Raw genomic sequence first — 23,696 nt, 5'->3', positions numbered from 1 at the left:
GCCCTCAGAGAAGCAGTTGCTATGGCATTGCTATGGACCAGTGAGATCTACGATGTATGTCTGCATGGCAGGTAGCCACAGGGTAACTCACAGGACCTCCAGCCCCTTGGTTTGCAAGGAGGTTGGCTAAGAGGTGTGGGCGATGTTTGTTCTTCCCAGGTCACAGACAGTGCAAGGATTACTATTTTAAATGAGTTAGCAAGACTGGAAATAAGTATTCTTCAGAGATGTACAGAGAAGAAGGTGGTGCTCTTGTAGATGACACATGGCTTCTACACCAAAATGCTCTTTTAATTTAACCATAGCAAAATGAGCTACTATTCAAAATGAACACACAATTAGCTGATGTAATACTTTATCCCAATTCTTACTGCAACATCATTATCTTAAAGGTGATGTTGATGAGCTACATGAGCCAAGTTAGGGTGTTTCATGCCAAATCATCACCTGCAGCAATGTTTCTTCACCTGTTGAGGCAACGAAAATTTATTTTCCTATCAGAATTTTAGAAATCCTTGTTCGTATTATAGTTGCAGGTTTCTCACAACTATCCTTGTCTTTCCCTGTATTAAAGCCATTTGTAGCATCTATCATATATGGAATTTTCCTCTAACTACCCCCATAATAATTCTGGCAAGCTCCACAATGTACACAGAGGTCACTTGGTCTCTTCTGAAATGCAGCCACTCTTCAGTGGTAACACAACATACCTGTTATTGAAATACAGCAATAAAATCTCCACATCACTGGAAACTATAAATAAATATATCACACAGAACTTATTAATGCAGACATGAAGAAAGAGCTTTTGTGTATTTTATAGCTTGAAATGCTTTAAAATGAAAGCGTGAGCATCTGCTCCTTTCAGATTCACATGCACTGTTGCAGAAGGTATAACGAAGTGAGAGTAGAATGGATCTTTCAAACATTATGTTTAATTAATTGACAACAGATTTGCATAGCCACATTATTATTCTCAGCAGAAGGTGTTGAATACAATGCAGATAACTCTGTATTACTTCTGAGGAAGCTAAGAAAGAAATTTTTATGGCAGATCAACAGAGCAATATCTAATAAACCTACTAATTTCAAAACTTTGAACTGACAACCTGAAATTTTTTTAATTGTGTAAGCTCTTTTCTATGGCTCTTCAAGAAAATGTGTTTTGCCAATGAGAAGCAAATTTTTTTTTTCTCAGCTAAATGTTATCCAGATACCATCAAAACAATGTATCAGCTTAAACTCATGATTAAATCAATTTGTTTATAAGCATAATTCATATCAAAAGGACCAGGAACTTACTAGGCCTTTAAAACTGGGGCATTTAGACCCAAAACAAGTCCTGCACTTGAGCAGGAACTCCTTTCTCCAAAACAGGAGGGGAGACCAGCTAAAGGATTACCTTTGACTATGCAAAAGCACTGCTGCCTGGTGTTTTGAAGGGAAGGGGGCATGTATCTTCAACTTACCCCACTCAGCAGTCTACTGATATAACAGGACTAGGGGTTAAGTTTCTCAAGAGGAAACAGGGAGTCATAAAACTCATGCCACAGTCAAGTTGGAAAACCTCAGTCTCGCACACGCTGTTCTTCATGTCCACTTGTTTCTCCTCCCTTTCCTTACAAACCAAGCAGAACTGACTCCCATCAAGCCTCCTTCTGCAGTACTACTTACAGCTCTATTGTACATACTCTGTTTTCAAGCATTTGGCCTGATATTCTTGACTGATAAAATAATGGAAGGATCCACCTCATTTCTCCGTGCCCCTCAGAACCCTGTAAGCTGTCTCTCCTGCTTTGGTTGTTTCTGTACATGGTGCAACACAACATGCGAGTCACACTGCAGTCGCAAAATGGCAACTTCTGTTTTTGCCAGCCAACACCCTCTGTACCAGCCTTAAAAATTCCACTGGATTTTGTGGTGCAGATGAACTGTTTTACTGGGCTTTAATAATTCGGAGTCCCTATCAGTGAGCCAGCAGAATGCCATACTTCAACAAAGACCATCTGGTACATTACTGCTGGATCTTACCTTCAGAAATGACCATTTCCTGATGCTTCTGCAGGATGAGTAGTATTTTACAATGCCGTTCATGCTGCATTTACGAAGGAGCAATGCTTTGTAGGTCTCCTTCAGTTGCACCAGATAAAAAACACCTAATGCAGTCTTTCTCCCAAAAAATCATCTGTATTTGCTATATCCCATACATTAATTTATATGTAAAATAAATTGTGAGGCTCTCCAAGTTGCAAGTTGGGCCTGCACTATTTTTTCACCTGAGTGAAAAGCCGATTGATCAAGTGGACCAACAGACATCGGAGCTCTCGAACCAGGTGCAAAAGATGCCTGATCATGATGCTGGGCCTGATCTACCCCACTGGACTCAGGTATTCTCACTTTGCTGCCAATATCTGATGTAGACCTGTGTATTAAGAAAGAAAAAAATAGAAACTTTTGTCATTCTGATACACAAATCAGATTCATAGGCCTATATATGCCTACCACCTATAGTATGACAAGCCAGCTGGGAACGAGCTATCTGATTTTGCTCTGGCATGACAGAATTTTGGAGAACAACTGGAGAATAAGTCTGCAGAAGTCTGAGAACAACTTCTTTAGCCTGGTCGCTACTTTGCCACAGCATGTTATTACCATTGCATAGAGCCTTTTCTTGCTGCTTCAAACAAATGCTTGTGACATGCAACACAAAAACCCAAGCTTCCCCCCATAGTTCATCAAAACAAGATTGTAGACAACACCTAATTACTACAGTTCATATGACAAGGTATAGTAGGAGGCTACTATGGTAAGTAATGTTAACTGCACTTGGGAAGTGCTAACATCTTTTGAAATGGTGTGTCCCAGTTGCTTTAGAGCTAAAATGTAATGGATGAACAAGAATTCATGGTCAGTGTCCGTATACTGAGTATTTGGACACAGTTACAATATCATTAGCAGCCACAAAGTTTCCTTTGGCCTCGGGCTCCACAGCAACTCTCAGCAGGCCTGCAGTGCCTCGAATTGCACTTGACATCAGGCAGTTCCTACCAGCACAGCACTGAAGGCTAAATGAGTTCATCCACCACAGAAGTGTGAAAATTCCTTGAAATACATTTTATAGAGTGCCTTTTCGTGAGGAAGAGGCAAAATGTATGCACTGAGCTAAGGCAATCAGACTTTTGCACGTATTTGGCTTCAGAAACATAGGTATGAGATATCTCAATGCCAGGCAGAAATCCCTGGACCCGGGGTACTGAGGAACATATTACAATTCATCCATATCCTGTTGCAAGTCCTTACAATAGAGAAAAGCAGGGAGAATGACAGGGTGAATTATCTACCACACATCTGCAATACAATACGCCATTATGCAAGTCGAGACAAAGCATGTTTTTAAAGAAATCCGAGCCTGGATTTCCTAATTTTATTGAAACTGATTAGCTTATAGAAGAGAAAATTCATTGTTATTCCTTTCCTCTGTGTTAAAATGAAATAAACCCAACATGTTTCTAATTTCATGAATGTGTCTTTGTAAGTGGCTTGTAAGTGCCCCTTCAGGGTTTGCCCCAGTTCTTATTACAACAGTGGTTTTTACAGATCATACCTAAAATAAAACAACAGATAAATACCTCCTGAGAGAGGCAACAGCCACGGGACCTGTTCTGGGAGGGACAGGAGGAGGAGGAGAACCCATTACCATCTCAGGAAGCTGAGAAAATCTGTAAGCCTGTAAAGGAGAAGAATAAATATTTTCTGAAACACCAGTAGATCTCACTCAAATTAAAAAACAGAAGAAAATCAGAAATTAAATACCTGCTTTGCATGCCAGCCAACAGAAAGTTAACTTTTTGTGGTATCATTAGTAATTGCCTTTTATGTGAGAATTTACAGTGCTTGGATGATTTTAGGACGTGGAAGAAAACATGAACAAATGAGTTCAGAGCCAAGATGAAGTCTAATTAAAATAAAATGTATTAAACACTGTCTCTGTGACATTTGTAACCTTGCTGGCAAAGCAGATCTGTTATGATTATGTGAGACTTAACAGCTGCTTTGGACCCACAGGAAAAAGATCTCAGTATTTTCACTTCCTCCAGAAACAGAGTATTTTAAAGATTCAGAAAGCATCCTCAGAGCAGCATCTAGTGAAGTGAAGCTGCCTGTGAGCAATGCATCTTTCAGCCTTGAAGAGATGAAAAGAAAATTCTTCACAAAAACCCCAAGATCTTTAACTTTCTAAAGCAGTAACGAAGATCTCAAACAGTTCTGAAAAAGCAGAGGAACACAGGACCAACCCACTAAGTCACAAAATTAAGCATCTTGCCCATAGTAATTTTGGATTTCATCACTAATACATGTGAAGAACAAATAATCATGTGCATGAAACCCACGGTACCCAAGATATGACATGTAGGACAAAATTTCTCTTCTAATTTCTTTGTACTGCTATAGATTAGAGGTCATAATTTTGCTAGATATACTTAAAGACAGAAGGATGATATCTCTCTAGCAATTCATTGACACTTTTCTTCAACACGTTGTGTTTTTTGGTGTTTTTTTTCCTTAATTATTCTTTTGTTGATGATGCTTCAGAGCAATGCACTGGATTAAAGACAAGATTAGAGCAATAGCAAATAACAAGTTATGTGGAGGCTGTCCAGTACCAAGACATAGGCATTTTGAAAAAAGCTGGAGTCCACAGTCCAGTGGTGAGACTTTTGGCCTCTAAACGAGAGGTATTTGGTTTAGCCAGACAAGCTCCCTCTACAAACAGCAGAGAAAGCTAAAAACACGTTACCATGGGATGAGTCATTCTCTATCCCTCGCCTGTAGAAGGAGCCTACAGGATTTACATGATTAGCTCAGACTGAACACCTACATTTAGGTTTGAATTTGGCAATATAAATCCCACACAAAATATCAAAAACCACTCACTTTCACTAATCATCTTTAAAAATTACGCATTTAGACAGTGTTCATATACCTTTTTTCTCAAATACCTTAACACAGAGGAAAGGTAACTTATCAAATATGGACTTTTGATGTCAGTGTCTCTAAGTGAAAAGCAATCCAGACCAAGCATCATTCTCTTGCCTCTCGCTGCCACGCCTTTTAAAGCAGGGTAGAGTCCCTCAAAGGCATGTCTGTGAAAATAATTTTTCCTTTCATGCTATCTACAAAGTCTCCTAATATTTAGTTTCACCATGCTACAATGGTATTTAAAGAATTACTGTATTTAGGTGGAAAAAAAAAATCTACAAAGGCAGTGGTAAATTTCCTAGCCAGGGGTTGGAAATACTGATTTTTAATGAAATAACTGTATAGAAAAAACAAATGCTATTTGCACCAAAGAAAACCTCAATTAGATTTCTCCTAATAGCGCTGGACTTGAAATGGTCCGCAATGTCTCTTCTGCATCTGAAAAGCTGGCAGTGCTCTCACAGGCTGAACCGAACACTTCCTTCTGGCTCCCCAAGCCTTTCATCCCACATCTTGCTCTCAGCATATGTTTGCACCAAGTATGAAATTTTTTTCCCCCCTACTTTAAAGGAACAGCACATGAGCTAGTGGTCGGTGACTACAGATACTGTTGGAGTGTAACAGGGTAGACAGAGACACAGAGGTAGGTTTGGGGTTTCTCTTGTGTGTTAGTGAATGTGCTTTGGAACACGGACATCAAAGGAGACATTTTAAGGGATCTCAAATAACAGTTCACAAACGTGCTATGACTTGCATGGAAAATTTTGGGCAAAGAAGTAAAACAGAAAATCGAAGGACTCATTTTGCATCATAGGAGATGAACAATTTTGAATGAGTGGTGATATTTTGCTAATGGCTGGCCAGAGAGAATCCTATTAAAGTGAAAACTCCTTTTACGAGATCTGCTACACCATGCTGAGGAACGGTCCATCCTGGGGGACGGCAGTCAGTCCTCTTTGTGCTGAGCTTCCACAGACACCAAAACTATTACGAGAGGGAACTCAAAATTTCTAGAATTTCTCCAATGCGTCGGGGCATTAGTGTTTTCCTACACACAGCATATAAATGGAAAAAAATATTCAGAGGCTAAATTAAACCAAAACCAAAGGTTTACTAAAGAGGCCCATCTGTTATAGATTTAGATGAGCCCTTAGGTTCTAGGCTAACTGGCATCTTCGTAGAAATAAAGTCACTTCACTGAAATTCATGCACTGTTGTAAATCTGCTCAGGAAAACAAACCACCTGATTTCACAGAAAATTTGCCTGATTTTATTCTTCAAAATGAGTTTATCCTTTAAAAAAAAAAATTGCATCACTTCTGTTGTTCATCAAAAAAAACCCAAAAAACAAAACAACTTAAAAAGAGAAACATTCTGCATGGATTCCAAACTCTGTTTTGCTGAAAAATGAGGACTTAAGGCTCATACAAAGGCTGTCACAATCACTGGCAGAAGTAATCAACTTTGAGATTCAGGACAGACTGCACAGGTACCAGACTGCAGACCCCATGCCACACTTTAAGGAAGAAATGTCAGTGAAAGCATCTGTTGTGGCTAAAACACTGACAATTTAAAAAGCAAACCAGTGAAGAATTTTAAAAAGTAGTAGCACAGTTTAGCAGACAAACTTCAGCCTTTGGGCCCAAGAGACATATAACAAATCCTCTGGAAGATAAAGGCCAGCCACCAGCAGACACCTGCACTTGTGTCTTCTACAACCCACAAAAGTCTAAGGTACCACCTGTCAAGATGCAGGAAAGAAAAGTTAAATCAGCACACAATATCTAAAGTCTAAAGGAGACACTTTGCAGTTGGCTTTAAGGCTACATTTCCCTGGTTGCAATACTAAAATATTTTTACCACCTCCAACTTACAGATGTATTTGTCTTACGTAAAATTATTCAATGTTGCCTTCTAATTACAGAAATATCCATCTCCTTACATCTCAGTATAGGAATTAAAAGGGCAGTACCTTTGTTTACTCATTGAATGATTTAGCTAATTTGATTATTAAATTGCAATCTAGGAATAATGCAGACTTACTGATTTCAGTTGGATTTGGTTTTGTTTCGCTAGCTGTCATGTTTTATACTTAGATTAGTAACTGTCATTGAAAGTGGCTGAACTTCGGTGAAATATTCTGGCTTTATCTCTGTTAAATGAAGAGAAGCTCAGAGGACTTGGATCCATTACCAGTCACTCAGCCTGCAAGCCTGTCCATCAGTGCCTGTTGCACAGTGCTAGGTCTTACCTTGGGACCCAGAGCTCTGTTACTCTCACTCCTCTTTCCAGAGCACTAAAGAGGAGAGATAGGAACTGGTCCAGCCTTGTAATAAAGAGGTGCTTTTTATTCCCTGGCCATAGCTCTGTGCTCGACTCAGCTGCATGAATTTCCAAAGCAGTAACGTGATCTGCCAAGGTACAATGCTGGCAATCAGGGTCGTGTAATACACTCAACGCTGTAACTCCACTCTTCAGTTCTAGTATACCAGCCGGATGACAAGGACCCAGCCAATTGTTGCTCATCCCATTTTTAGAGGCTCCAGAACAACACTAAGAGTTTGCATTTTACAAGCTTTTGTCTGCCAGGAGAAGGCACAAGCTCCACATGAAGGACTCCTGTTATCACAGGTGACCCATGAGCAGTTTGACAGAGAGGCATTCCCTCACAAGAGCTACAGAGAATCTAGGTATTAATGCTAGCATATATAACAAAAAAAAACAAAAACAAAAACAAAACCAAAAACAAAACAAAACAAAAAAACCACAGAAGGCCTCAAAAGGAAAAAGAAAAAGGAAAAAAGTTGCATGCACACTATGGAGAGATACACAACTGTACTAGCCAAGAATTTGACTGCAAAATCCAGGATCCATAACTTGGAGGAGACCTGAAGAAACACAAGTCGAAGAGTGGTTCTGGTTCCCTGAAAGTATATGGCACAGAGGGAAACACCGAGATGGAGATTTGCATGCAGATTTTTGCTGTTTTGCCTCAATCTCTTTACCATTTGTGAGAATGTCTGCGCTAGAAAACTTACGGAGCACTTGTATCACCTCTGAAATGCCTTTGCAATACTAAAACCTAAAGTTGCACTGAAGTTACTGGAAAGTTTGTGGGATCTTGTAAAAAGTTGAGTCTAGTGTAACTGGACTGCAAAGAGCCAGATCTCAAAAGAGAGTGATGAGCTGAAGATTTTCATACTTACGTGGTATATAGAGACCCAACGGTAAAGGCAGTATCTGCATTTGCTCCATCTAAGCAGGCAAAAGGCTTTTGAAACCAGATTTTGAATTATAATAGCATTGTTAACATTTACTTTTAATTGCTACTAAGAACTGAATTTTAAGAAAGGGCAAAAATAAATAACTGCTGGTTTGCATCCTCCTCCATATAACAAACATCCCAGTGCTCAGGTACCTCTCATCCTCAAAGCTGCTGGGGGCTGCTCACTCACCACTCGTCTCACTCACCCCAGACACCTTCTCTGCCTGTCAGCCAGCCCACTCCTGAGCGCTCCCCTTTGCAGCATCTCCCCCAGCGCTGCTGAACAGAGGTATCTTGGGCAGACAAACAGCCGCTAAAGTGCTGAGAGCAGTAATTCTTCCATGTTTTTCCTACCCACAGGTCACTTCCCACAAGTCTCAGCTGGATATTTTCAATTCCAATCCCCCGTCCCCATTTGAGAACAAACCAGTAAATGGTTTAGTTAAAGTACAGCTCGTATTCATGAAACTAACACACAGAAAACTATGAATTAACAGCCCTTATCCATAGTCCAGCGGCCTGTGTCTATCCTAATCTGTGATGATCTGTTTTCTTCAGGGAACTTTCTAACACTATCTTCAAAATGCCAGAAAGATAAAAAAATGCTTAAAAGTCCTAAAAATGTAGATGATTTAGAAGAGTAATGAGTCTTAGAAAAAAAAATAGTGAAGCATTCACCAAAAAAGTATGGCTATTAAATTTTTTAAAAATCAGTCGCCATATAATATTTTCAATTTCGTTTTAGAAAGACTCTCTGAAGTGTCAAAGTAATTTGACTACCCATTAGCTGTCTCTTAAGCTTGTAATCGAATTCTAACCATAAAATATGATTATAAGCTGTATTAAGTTCATCAGACCAATTTCAAAGTGCCAGAAATAGCCTTTAGCATGATTTAAATAGCACCACCGTGAACCTTTGCAGGCAGTGCCACTGGCTTTCAAATACATTCAGAATAGTTGAGAAGCAGCATCCCTTAATGTATTTTTTTTGTTGTCATAGAAGGAACTCATAGTAATAGTTATTTTGAACTGAGGACATTTTTCTGCATTATTCTCTTATTCTAATCAGAGTAAGGGACTCCGCTTGAAATGCATTCTTTCAAAACAATATTCATTACTGACCAAAAAAAGCCTTAAAATTAACAACTTTTCACACTCATATTGATAGATGGACTATTTCTGATCTGAAAGCAGTCATCCCTTATTTAGATTTTTACCTAACATATGAGAAGGAAAATATTTTGTTGAGTTTCACAATACTATGTGTAGGAATTCAGGGGTGGTTTAACATGCCGATGGTGTGCACAGTGCTACTGTGACTGCTGTCTAGATACCTACAAATTTCCATTAACAATTTGCATCCGTGGATTTCAGCTCTTAATTTATTTATTACTTCTGTGAAGTAAGGACATGTTAGCTGGAATCTGAGGAGAGAAAAAGCGGGATAAAGATGGACTAACATAAGGTCAACCAGGAAACCTGTGGAATTAAACCATCTCTAGAGTCCGAAGTCGACAGCTATAACTGCAAGACTGTCAACAACAGCCCACATTCTAGGTCACTCTGGTTATCACACTTGGTTCCCCGCCTTGCGATGATGCTCTTCAGTGACGGACCTCATGCAGAAATGTTGAATGTTTCATACTCAGCTGCCTACACAGCTGTTCTACAAAACCAGATTGCTTCCTAATGTGCGTTCAGTGAATAGGAGGAGATGTGCAAACAAGTTCTTGATTTGTTGAACAGCCTGGAGCTTAGTGCAGGCCATTCTTTCAAGTACAATTTAGACAAGACAGCCTTGCTGCTAAAATAGACACTACGAGCCTTCATGCAAGAGATGGGTATGAATAAGCATACGTATGTATACCCCACTACTCATACTTATTTACTGTAAGCATAGCTTTACGTTTGGTGTTAAGCATGTAAATGCTTAAACAAATTTTAAAAAATGTGTCTCAGAGTAGAAATATCTTTATGATATTACTAAAGAGAAGTTTCACTTACTGGTCTTGGTAAACTGTACTGATACATTTCTGGTCTGTATGTGGGTACCCACTGTACCCCCCCTCTAGATCGGGTCATGGTACCAGGAGCACTGGTCACAACCTCCGAGTAGGGCAAGTGCGGTGCTGAGCTGTACGCCTCCTGCCTGCTCTGTCCTCCGTGGCCCGCAGAGGCCAGGCTGAAAGCCTCTTCCAAGAGCATATGCATCTGCTGTCGAACCTCATCAATGGAGGGCTGAGAACTTAAAGTTGAGGTCTCCGAGTGGCCTTTGGCCTGACGGGACCTGGCGTAACTCCGAGGCTCGTTGACACGGTCAACATTTGTTTCTTCTATAATTTCAGGCTCAGTCTGTTGGATGGAATAAAAGCATGTATACGTAAAAAGCTTTACGAGACAGTATTTGTGCTGCTTCACACAAAACATTCTCAAACACAGATGTAACATATACCAAGTCGGGAATTGTGACAATATAGAGGCATGACAAATATTGGAAAGGAGTGATATGATGCAGGCGAGTGTAACAGCCAGGGACTCAAAGACCCATTTACATCCTCCATTGTTTCCTGCAAAAACTAGCAGGGACACTCTGTAGCGGACTAAATTGTCAGTGATTCACTTTAAAACAATTAGAATTAATTTTTAAATTCTTTTCTTAGTTGTTAGTATGAATGGGAGTATGACTGTGCCAGGAGGAGTATGGCTCCCTAAGTAGTACCATCACTATGAAGGACCCCTTACAAGGGACAACTTGTTACAGCTACAGGGACTGAAATTCTTTTGTCCATTCTCACATGTACAGATTTCAGAACAATTAAAGTTTAGGAGTTTTCCTGAACTTTCTAGCCCAGCAAGGACCACAAACAACAACACCACAAATTAGGTCCTGTCCCTTGTGGAAAATACCCTGACCCCGCTTGGTCATCTTACCTAGCCACCGAACAGTAGTTACACAAATTTTATCCAAAACTAATGTGGGAACAGTGAACAATGCACATACTCTAATGAGCAGATAGTACTCATAGAGCGTAACTTGAAGGGTTACTCCTAGGGTAATTCCTTCTGTACAGATAAACACAAACAGAAATCACCCCCCTGATTTTTTTGCCTGTAACTCCGAAACAGAAGAAAAATCATGTTACAAGAACTTGACAGTGAAATACCTAATTTCATCTACCTACTGTAAGATAAGTTTTACAAGGTATAGTTTTAAAAGATACATGTTAAACAGGAAATCTGAAAAAACAACCACCTTCTAATTCTTTAAATATCAGTAAAATAAATTCAAGATGCGAAGATAACTGTAATGAAGAATAGGATATGTACTTCCTTCTACATATAGCATGTGGTTAGAATTATGTTAGCATTTCAACTAGCCACAAATAAAAGAAGGCAAAAGGATGTTCTTATTAAAAATTCCAGCACTGCCCTGATAATTTACTTGAGTGCTCTGTAGCTCCTGCTGTGGCATACTTTTTTTTCCATGTAATAGTGCAATAGTGTTCTATATACCTGATTAGACAAGCAACTATGCCCCCAACCTTTTGCAAGGTATGTATAGTCGTATATATTATAGGACAATCATAGTACATATTTCTTTATCTGCAGAGTCAAATATCAAAGTGACTTTCTTCTTCTGTTATCAGCCATTCAGAGAAGAGTTACATGGTTAGCGTAAAAACCTGACAATAGATTTAAACAAAAGGTCTTAATTTGTTTTCTCTCTTAGCTGTTATAAATAAAGTTTTATTTTGTATTAACGACAATACAGCAATAAAAAAGGAAAATGAAAACAATAATTAATCATTTCAATACTAGAATTTAACTGTGATTTATACTTTTGTATTTATGCGGTATATTATCCAGATTCAAAACCACAAACCCAACTTCAGGCTTCCTAAGTGGTACACACATCAGACTGGAGGAGTAACAGCACAAAGTTGCCTTAAACGGAAACTTCATTTTCTTCCTGCACTTTGATTCCATTGTTATCTGTGTTGTTACAGGGTAGAGTAAATAAAAATCAGGTAAATTTTAGAAGCCTGACTATAAAATGCAAAAGTAGTTTGTGTGTAATAAGTGCAACCAAAGAGCCTCTGAAATCATACTGTCTCAACTGGATGATTAACAACCATGGCTCTACTATTTCCTCATGACTGTAAAAATGTCAGTGAATGGAATCCCACAAGAGACCTATTAGTACCTAGTGCTGAAATAAATCGGATTCTCTTCTACAACCCCCTTGGTGAAGCCATTAGACCTCTATAGTATGTCTCATATACATTGTATAAATAAAGGATGCATATTAGCAGTCAACATTAAGTCAGCTTTGATACATCAATACGAAAGTTGGCATGAAGATTTTGGAGGAGAGTGGTGACCATTACTTTTCCTCAAGTTTAAAAATTTATTTCAATTCATTCTGTCACTTTCTGATGTATGTCATTTGCTTTCCTACCGATGGAAACATGTAAGTATCATAAATAGATGCCATTATTCGTTAACATTACTGTTATAAAAATCCATATATTGTTCATACACCATTACTGTATAATACAAGGAACTGGAATGATGTGAAGAAGAAAAAGAAAGTCCTGAGAGACAGACTTTGTACTCTTCTGGCATAACTGCTGCTGCAACTATATCAGTAAAGTTCTTCATGTGAACATTAATCCATACCCTTTTTGAGGAGTTGCATTAATTTAACTGTATCAATAAAATTATATCAGTAAAATCTTCTTTATATTGATCTTAGATATGTATAATAAGTTAAATTTCTTCCTTTTAAACCAAAACCAGCCTAAATATTTTCTGCCCTATTATAAAGCTCATTAGCAGCCTAGAGGTTCTAGCCTCTTTCATTATAGCCTTTGCTGCACTCATCATTGTGAACGTGTTGGAAGTAATAAACATGTTAATAAAGTCTCCTTAATCTACTTGCTAGGTGATGATACTAAACCTTGTTGGGATTATTTAAAATTGAAAGACAGGTACTGTTCAATAATAATCTGTTTATAAAAGATGCTATAATGGCAAATAATATACTCAGTACATCAAACAGTAGAATGTACATTCCAAAATCATACAAAAAGCTATGTATTCTGCACAGACAGGTATGTAACTATTGACTTCATATCCTGACCAGTGTTTAGCTCTGAGAAACAGAACCATGCTTCAGAGACATATCACATAAAATATTATTACAGGGAAGGAAATATTTTTAGAAAACCGTAGTTGGAATATTAGAAAGGGGAACCATATTAAAAAAAATTCAATAGTATTGAATGGCAGATTTCTGAGCTGTTACTTCCCTCTCTGATTTAAAGGACAAGGCAAAATCAAGCAGATCATAAACTCTCAGGATTTGGTTGTGCATATCAGTCTAGGAGTCCTTAACGAGTTTTCTTCAAGAATCTGGGGAGTCTTAGTCTCTTTTCTTAAGAAACAAAACAACAACAACAACAAAACCCACAAACCACACATCCCCCAAAAGAACCAAAACATAAACAACTTATCATGGTTGGGAAGATAAACCTCAATAAATAACCTGAACATACTGGTAACAGCTCGAAAAATAATAGAAAACAACTTCTTAATCTTAAAAAAAATCTCATGACTTGAAGCCAATATGGGCTATTTGCTTCATTAATTTGATAATTTGAAACCGTTTATGAAAGATTAATTTCACCATTCATCGGTGGGACTTACTGCTAAACAATCTGGGAGGAAGAGGCTAGCAGGAGTCCGAGAAAGCTGAAACTTTTAGAACGACAAGGGTGATGTCAAAAAATGGTACAAGATGTTACTAGATAAGAAAAAAAGGACACAAGATTCAGCATATAAAACAGCCCTTTTTCAGAGCCCTTTTTCACCCATTTTCTCAGGTCAGATTTACAGAGGTGTTTAGTTGCACCCTTGGTGAGATCCATATAAATTCCATGCATAAATATAGATATAAGTGCCTGCCCATGGGTATCCTGGGAGACCAAGCCTGTCAGACGCTTGGCACAGCTCCGAGGAACCGCAAATGGGAGTGAGGGAAACCAGCCCACGCTGCAAGCTGAGGCTTGGGAACTAAATTTCAATATTCTGTCCCATTTTCCCCTGGCATTCAGAGTTGGAAGAGGTGTGCAGTGAATCTGCAGCGCATCGGGCAAAAGGAATTTTATGTAACTTATCAGTAAAAGAAGACAGTGCCACGGACACCTTGCCCAACTACAACCTTAAAAGAAGGGCAAAAGCAAATGTGTATGATGTGCACAGATCTCAGAGTTTATCATTACTTTTAGGACATTTCAGAATCTGCATAAACTCATTAATCTACTTTCAAGGGTTTAAACAAATTTTCTTCATTTTATATATAGCATACACAATATATTAAAATATATTTTAAAAATCTTTTGTTAACTATTACAGCATATTAATTTTGAACTAATAGCAGGAGGCCATGCCCGCTCCCAGAATGTTTTGAACATTCATTTTAGGAATATATCACCTATGAAAAACTACCTTTTATTACCATATTAAAAAAACATCTCTTCTTGCTTTCTTGAAACACATGTTTTTCAGGATACTGAGGGTAGGCTGGCTTGACAATGTTTTTATTATCTAAGAAAGCTCCAATAATAAAGGAAATATGTAAGTGGGGTAAAAAAAAAAAATCTTTTTGCAAAATGTAAAACCTATTTTAACAGGTTATACTGTTCTTTTTCCAGGCTACAGTGATGTATTCTAATGCCTCAGAAAGCAGTGAACCAGTCATACCATTCACATGGCGCAACATGACTCATTCAATCTGATGGGAAGTGTCTAAATGCAGGAACTCATTTAACAAATCTGACACCTACAACATGCCCCGAAGAATTCTGAAAAAGATTTAAACTTTCCTGAACACATCTCCTGACCTTCACCTTCCTAAAAACACATCCCTGGCAGCTGAGATAGTTAACAATTCAGCCCTACACAAAATGCTTGTCATCTACAGTTTAGAGGATGAACAACCACCAGATAAACTTCCTTATTTTCCAGAATGGTTTAGACCTTTTCCAGGGACTGAACTTCACGGATGGCTGAGCTACAGCATTCTGTCCACGTGGAGAAGGATTGAAAAAATTCTGTGTTACCCCAGTGTGGGGATTATTTTTATCCTCATTCTGGGTGCACATAGTGTCAACTCACACCCAGACTATGTCCAGACTACACAAGACGACTAATCTAGCCTTGTGTTGGCAGTGTGAGTTCCTCGGACCATAAATCAGCATCTCCTCTGGCTGGGTACGACATTTACCTGTTCAAAACTCTCCTAGTTCTGATATAGTAAGAGGACAATATCTGTTCCTAGGGGATTTCCACAAAACACTGACATCTGGACTTAAGTGAAATTCCCAGAAGTTGGTTGTCATTCTTCTGAATCAAGACAGCAGCATCAGGGGTACAGAACAGAGGATTTTAATGTCAATGAAAATAAGCTTAGCATCATTTAAGTGGCTTAGAAATCTAAATTCAAAATTTAATACTTTGTCAAATAATGAGTTTCAGGGCAAATATTTTGTTTGCATTTCAGGCTGTAAAATGATGTGCGACTATAAAGCACGTGAAAGAGTCTGTGCTCTGAGTATCCTGAGCCTTTTTCAGGATGATGAGTACACATAATGTTCTGTAACATTAAATACCCAATGGCACTCTGGCTTGAAGTTCATCAATAGTTAATCAGTTTTAGGAGTAAGTTAAGACTTTGCCGAACAAATTTCACTGCATATATCTGATAAACTTACATCATATCCGCTGTTACGGATTCCACGCCTAGGTCTTTCTCGAGTCACAAGAAGATCCATCTCAGTTTCTCCTGGGCTAGGACTGTTCAAAGACTGCCTGCTTCTGTATACCGAGTTCTTCATTGGTTGCCTAGAAAACATGAAACAAGAAAAGAGTAAAACAAAAGAAGAAAAACCGACAGGCAGCAGTTTTCAGTACTTGCCTTTATTCTAAAATGATGAGGTTCATAAAAATGCCATTTTATTACAGAATATACTTTCTATGTATATATATGTATATACAGAAATCAGTAACGTCATTAAGAGATCATTAATTTTGTTTGCTGTTAAAGAAAATAAACCTACATAAAAGACATGGACATCATGTCTTAGAGATTATCAGATGAAATATGTCCCAAGAAGATATCAGAACCCTTTTAATCTCAGCTGATATGATTCAAGTTCATAAAAAAATAAATGGGGGCTATTATCAAAAAATAATAGGCCCTCCCACACACTCAGATGGGGAGCAGAGATTTTGGTTGCTGATCCTGAACAACACGAGAGAAGTGGAATAACACTCCACTGATACTAGCACCCAGCAAAGTGAATGGGAAGAGAGACAGGAGTGGGAGGGAACTACTTGCAAGATGCTGTTTTTAAATAGCCAGTTTGATAACTGGCCACAAGTTCATCAGAGCTGTAGTCCCAGACATTAAACGGCTTCCAGCAGAGCTCTGAGCAGTGCTGGGGCAAAGGCATCCCCGGGCATTGAGCTTTCACCACTGTCTGCTCAGAAGCAAGGGAAAGCAAACGTACTAGAAAGAGAGCATATAACTCAATGCCCAAAATATCCTGTAATCTTTCCAATGCAACCATTTCTTTCCTTGTTATTGGTTATACAAAAACAAATACCATATTTCTCTGTAAGATACTGAGCACATCTGTACATAAACTCTTCAGCAGTGATTGCCAAATCGTGATACAAGAACTTCGTGCTTCAGCAAGCTGCATCTTTTAAGAAGGCTACATCTAAACCAAAAAAATTTAGGAGATGCTGTTCTCATAGTGTATCTGGCTGTCAGTAATTTTCCTGAAGAGCTGAAAGCAGAAATTTAAAAGGGGAATATTGAAGGGAGAAGGCTTTGGTGGCTTTTCCATCATTCTACGCTTGCCAAGTAACGTGAGAGAAAATGCAATCCTGTGCTAAGATTTGATTGAAGGGCAAAAAATGCTTCCATTAAAGCGACCCTGTGGCTCAGAGCTCTATTTGAGTTAAGAAGTGGGATAAAAATAAGGTCTCCAGAGTTTTTAATGTTTGGGACTGCCTGAACTGATTACAAAGAGATCTACTCCAATATTTGCGATATTGAAAAGCCTAGGATCATTTCTATAAGTGACGTAAGAGGAAACCATGTGAAGCAGCCTCCATTCCACTCAGCAGTTACACAGACTTCATGGTTTAGCCTCTCAAGAACCATCAATGAAAAGACAACACAGTTGAAATGAACTCACTGATAAGAAGAAATAATTTTTCAGATAATACAGATTTGGTTAACAGAACTTTTTGCCTTGACAGATTAGAGCAGCAGAAACTGTTTAGAGAAATCCAGAAAGCCAGACATTTGCATGATCAGATAGATTATATGGTAGGACAAAAAAAAAAATATCAATATCACACTTCTGATTAAATTAAGTACTCCAGCATGTGCTTTATTTTAACACAACTTTCAAAAAATTCTGTGTGTCTTTTAATCATAGATCTCCATGCACATGTTTGAAAGTCCCAAATGCACTGCCAAAGCAGAAGACAAGCAGAGGTTTTAGAATAAATTTCCCCTATAAATGTAATACTGAATAAATTAAAGTGCCTTATCTTGTTTCTTCCAAGACTATACTGCCAGTATTACCAGAAAACATGGGGAACTAGGTTATGCTAAAGCTAATCAGATCTGACAACCTTTATGTTCCTACATTAAAGGTCTCTAAAATTTCATACATGTTTTACAATAGGTCCGTAAATACTTAGTTGAAGCAGTTGTCATATATTTTTCTAAGGGATTCAAATATACAGCTCTCTAATACATGCAGATTCTTGACCTGATTACAAACTATTAAAGAAAAACCCAGAATAGTGCATATCATCAGTAGGCTCTTAAAAATTGTCTTGAGATTGCCAATTAGCTCATTTAAGAAAGTTTTACTAATGAGAAAGGAGGTATGAACGCTAACAACTGGCATTCAAATAGGTTAGCAAGTGCCTTTTGGGAACACAACTGGAACGTTTTAAAACATGAATTTTATGGTACAGATGACTCAAGGGTACTAAGAGCACAAAGCTGTTTGTTCATGAGCAGATCAAATTATTTAGTGGCAATGTTTTGTAAATGACTTTTAAATACAATTTAAAACAAATCCAAACTGTAAAGGTGATCTTCAATAACGTAATCAACTGCATCTCTATTTTCTGATATATTTTGGAAATACTGTAATAATGTGATTTAAGTTAGTGCAATACACACAAAACAGAGAAGAGTGGAATAGACTTTTTCACTTGCAGTATTATTCAAGGTTTGCCTCCAGTAGTACGCCATTTTAGTTATCTTATTTTTAGTTAGAAAAATGAAGACAATAATGCAGTCGTGTGTTGCAGCACATCAAGTTCAGTTCCAGGTCTGTGGAAATTGTAGCATAGACTTTGGAATTGGTTTGTTTGCAAACATCTGCAACATCTGTGAAGTTCTTTAAATGCTTCGTGTCTTTACAGAAAGTGCATCAGAAAAGGTTCTTCTCTCTTCCTATTTAGGGATGTAGACTATACATTTAACAAGTAAATCCAGCAGTCAGCCTTTTATGGTTCAGCTACACGAAATCATTCCTCTACAGCAGTATACCTGCCTTTAAGCAGTTTATGTCATGCCAGTGATTACTATCTCAAATAGACTATGACAAGTTTACGCAACACATTAGAAAGCATGCAGAAAAAATGTATTCCGGGATCTTTCAGCACATTGGCACATGAACAAACAAACATCAGTATATTTAACAAAAAGCAGATGGTTAGCATTAAAGCTTCATGTGTAATGTTTTAAACATTTCCTGCATGGCATGCGACACAATAAATATCCAAAGTAATGCTACTGTCCTTCACTATATGCACAGCACACAGTCATATCAATGTTTCTACTGTTTCATTTCTGTCTTCTGGACAGACTGTGCAGGCAGAGCAAGACTCCTGTGTACTGAGGGTTCGGTATCTTATGTTTTCAGTGCACTTGGAGCAATTTATTCCTCCTTCACTGGAAAACTGCACACAGAAATGATGCCCCAGACCCTCCAGCAAGGACATAACATACAGTTAAGTCAGCATCTTTTTTCTTCATTGACCAGTGCAACTCTGGGAAATGGCCCATCAAGGGTAGTATCCCTCAGTACTTTAACTCTAAACCTAAAGAAGTTCATCCAGTCACAGTTTTTGCCCGGGTTCTGAGCCAACACTGCTTTTATAATTCCCATTACAGTCTTTTTCATCTCTGTGCCCCAAGGGTAACTGCTGAAGTTGAACTGTGTGCAAAGACTGTGTCACCACTGATGCTTTCATTGCAGTCATGATTTATGCTGATAGGAAAACTTTGGTCTGAGCTTTCCAGGAGATGGGATGCAAGATTGCACCTCCAGTCATGAGACCATTTCCAGAGGAACTGTACTTCAGTATCCCTTTTTCTCTCATGGATCAACTGCTGCTGGTCCCTGATTACAGTAAGAACCAGAGCCCTTGAGGTGCGAGGTGGCAAACACACTCTTATAATCCTTCACGCCTCCACCACCCCTGAGGAAGAGAAATCTGCATACTGTGACATTCCTGGGGTAGGACTGGTGTGATCTCCTCTTTTCAATGTGTCAACTTGTGCTTCGGAGAGCACAAGCAATGGAGTAGGTCCACCCACCCACCATAGGCTCGGGCAGCATCAGCATGTACACTCCCTCCTCATTTCTAAAACATAGAGATGAATACTGCTGGTGTGCCATCTTCAAGAGGCAGTGAAGTGTTAATCAAACATTAATACTGTTATATAATATGTCAGCTTCACGTCACAGGTGAGCAAATTATGACTTTCTCTGTTAAAGGCACAGGAAGATCACCAATAACAGGTACACACACATCCCTACAGATACCAGCCCTGCAGGACTTACTGAAATACATGGACAACACACCGGTTCTGTTATGTTATACCTACTGCAATATTTATATTTAGATAAAAATAACGACAAAATAATCACACCATTAAATTTTGGAAAGGAATCAATTCAGATGCTAACTTTCTGGCTTAAGTCCACTCTCAGTATTACCAAAAAATCTACCACCGCTTTTTCTATTGACCTTACTTGGAAAATGACTCACAAGAACTTCCAACAGTCCCTTCCCTTATTCTTTTGTCTTTCCAGTTCTTTCTTTTTAACCACATTGCAGTTTTACACATTTTCATAAATAATCACGAGTTATATGAATTTTCTCCATAGAGTCGGGGGGCCCAGCTGACCATACAGCAAACAGCTGGCTCATTAAGAATGGCCCCTTTGATTCCCTACAGCCCCTGGACATCAACTTGCTTCCCAGACGAAGAACTGCATATAAAAAGTCTCACCTGTTCTTAGGCTCAGCAAATGGAGACGAGACATCTGCATCTGGATCCAAAATGTGGTCAAGCTCCTTCTGATTTTTTTCATACATCCTTTTTCTCTCTGTCAGCCCCTTGTTGTTATCAACCTGTGGGAAATCATAGTACCCCTTCCTCTTGGCTTTCAAGCGCAGCTTGTTACGGTAATGTTCTATATCAGACTTCTGCTTCAAAGCCTTGTTCACCTAAAAGGCAAAAAGATATTTAAAGGATGGTGCTGGGCTGGCTACTTCCAAACGGTATTGTTGGAGTGCGTTTGATGCGCTGCATGTGTCATTTTACAGAGCACTTTTTGTACCACACCATGCCATCTGTAAGCAGCGAGGAACTGCAAGTGAACAGAGTCGCTGCATTTTTATGGCTTGGCAGATGGTTAAATAATTTTAGCCTAAAAACTATGTACCATCAAACAGTGACTCAGATAACACCCACTGAAGAAAAACACCGATGATGTTAGCCAATTGTCATGACCCAATGCCATGCTTGCTTTTGGGCACCATGGGGTGAACTCACCAGTAAAAACTCTTCTAGGATGCCATAAGTACAGAGACATCACCTCTCACTACACAAAACCTTAAAGAGAATCATAGAATGGTAAGGGTTGGAAGGGACCTTAAAGATCATCTGGTTCCAACACCCCTGCCATGAGCAGGGGCATCTTCCACTAGACCAGATTGCTCAGAGCTCCATCCAACCTGGGCTTGAACACTTCCAAGGAGGGGGCATCCACAGCTTCTCTGGGCAAGCTGTTCCAGTGTTTCACCACCCTCATGGTGAAGAATTTCTTCCTAATGTCTAATCTAAATCTGCCCTCTTTTAGAGCCATTCCCCTTGTCCTATCACTACACACCCTTGTGAAATGCCCCTCTCCATCCTTCCTGTAGACCCCCTTTAGGTACTGGCAGGCTGCTATAAGGTCTCCTGGGAGCCTTCTCTTCTCCAGGCTGAACAGCCCCAACTCCTTCAGCCTGTCCTCATAGAAGAGGTACTCCAGCCCTCTGATCATCTTCGTGGCCCTCCTCTTCATTGGTGGCAAGGGAAGAATTCTCGTGAAGTATCATTGTATGTTCCTCTTATTTCTATGCTTCCTTACAAATCTGTTATAGGCCCCTGTCAGAGACAGGATCGTTAAACATATGGTGCTTGGTCTGACCTGGTACAGGTCAGGTCCCATGGTTGCTCCTAAGTATTGAAAAAATTTCCCTCCTGCTTCAAATTGTCAGTTACATGGAAATGAGCCATTTACTTAGGCTTTGTGCTTCCAGAGTCATATTCTACAGTCTTCTGACGAATTTCAGGAAATGTATGTACAAGAGAGCACACAGCACTGCGAGTGCTATCCTTTTGACTTACAGAAAGTAGATCCTGAAATCTAAATAAGCCTTTCTCTGAGTTTGGAAAATACGTGCCATGTCAGGGCTTAAAATGCAAGTATGAAATGCAGCACAACCGACTGCTCTAATCCAGGCCCACATGGAAAGCCTGATGACACTGTCTTTTACCGTGTCTCTGGCAGCTGCCCTCCCTGTTGCTTTTAAACAGCATCAGGGAGATTCTGGCTGATCTTTAAATGACTGTTGCAGTGCGAGTTTGCAAACAAGACACCTCTCTGTCTTGTCCCCATCACGTTTAATAACTATATAAAAGCCTCAGTCCTTTGTAAATAGACCACTCTTAATTAAATCTGCATAAAAACATGAATAATCATACAAGCATTGGAGCCAAAGCATGGTTTTTGGCCAGCGCCTGGATCAGATGTTTGTGCCATCCCACTTTGTTCCCAGCGAACAACTGCACGCTCTGTGCACAGGCTGGAGTGCAGACTGAGGAAAGCCATGGTCCTGTTACAGCACTTCTTGCTCTGAATGAGATGCATCACTCAGTAGAGAAAGATCAGCTTGGGACCCAGATAATCTATATACATTTACATATTCAGCCACAGAATTCATGCAGACAAAGATCTTATTCTGCTCTCTGCCTTAATTACTGATCTTGTTAAAACTAATGCGATAGGAGAGAAGGATGTTGAGAAGGTAGGAATATAGACAGTTGCCTCTTCCAAGGCCGCATGCATTCACAGGTGATTGTGAAAGAGCAGATCTTAAATTCTCAGACTTCCGAGCCCACAACGCTAATAAGACTTTATATAGCATCAATATGAAAAGCCCTACCAGTCATCAACTCTACCAGGCTTAAGATTGTTCCACCTGTGGATGTAGCCAAGAAAACAGCTGGAGACATCACGAGACACTCCTTACCTCTCCATTAATGATGGCAGATTCCTGGCTCCTGTCTGATGCAGCATGAACAGCAGGTAGTGCCACGGGTTTGATAGCTATCAGCTGTACCGATCCCGAAGAGGTGTCGAAGGGGTCAATGGCAGATTTGGCAATGTTATCAAAGAGCATGCCTCCTTCCTCTTCATCGCTTATGGGCACTAAAGTACATCAAAGTTCTTCAGCATAAAGACACAGATATTTTTACTGCATGTTCAAGGTGAAATTCAGTGAGCACATGCTTTAGATTAATGATGTGCTCAGTATACTCGAGAAGCAGACCTGGGAAACCCTTACACTGGAAAAAATCCCATTAGATTACAGATAACATTATGTATTCAAAAGATTATCTGGCACTCCCCTAAAGAAGGCTGATTTCCAATCTGCACTAATAAGATGGGGAAAAAAGAGGAAAAAAATGACACAGAAATCTGTATGAAAATGACAAAGAAAGTCTAAGTACCTCTTTTCCTAGGTTTCACATGGAAAACACATTATATGCATGCATACACACACACCCCACCAAGTCTCCACATGCCAAGGCATCAGTAGTTACACCTGGTCTAACCCAAGAGTGCAGCATTTTTTGCTTCTCATACTAAAAGAGCATGGACATTCTCAAATTTGAAAAATAAACCTACTGATTTTAGCAGACGTTATTAATGCTAAAAATGCCATCTGTTAAACTGAAAGCATTACTGTCATGTGTTAAAACATGCTTAAGAAACTAATGGTGTCCAAG

General features: G+C 39.1%; 1 protein-coding gene across 5 annotated transcripts in view; it reads right to left on the bottom strand.

Annotated features, from left to right (window-relative positions):
* Positions 1–23,696, bottom strand: part of KIAA1549L (KIAA1549 like) — a 145,287-nt gene that overhangs the window by 15,561 nt on the left and 106,030 nt on the right. For 4 of the 5 annotated variants that reach the window (XM_075426218.1, XM_075426215.1, XM_075426219.1 and 1 more), the window contains exons 14-19: positions 22,937–23,115; positions 20,646–20,863; positions 16,021–16,150; positions 10,250–10,597; positions 3,630–3,727; positions 2,277–2,422 (exon numbers count right to left, since the gene is read on the bottom strand). In XM_075426218.1, the coding sequence (XP_075282333.1) occupies positions 2,277–2,422; positions 3,630–3,727; positions 10,250–10,597; positions 16,021–16,150; positions 20,646–20,863; positions 22,937–23,115 (1,119 nt within the window). The remainder of the gene's footprint in view (positions 1–2,276; positions 2,423–3,629; positions 3,728–10,249; positions 10,598–16,020; positions 16,151–20,645; positions 20,864–22,936; positions 23,116–23,696) is intronic. The other variant, XM_075426217.1, reaches the window with a different exon arrangement.

Source organism: Opisthocomus hoazin, chromosome 7, assembly GCF_030867145.1.
Source record: "Opisthocomus hoazin isolate bOpiHoa1 chromosome 7, bOpiHoa1.hap1, whole genome shotgun sequence".
NCBI lineage: Eukaryota > Metazoa > Chordata > Aves > Opisthocomiformes > Opisthocomidae > Opisthocomus > Opisthocomus hoazin.
Note: the sequence above shows the minus strand (reverse complement) of the source record. Positions and strands in the feature narration are given on the sequence as shown.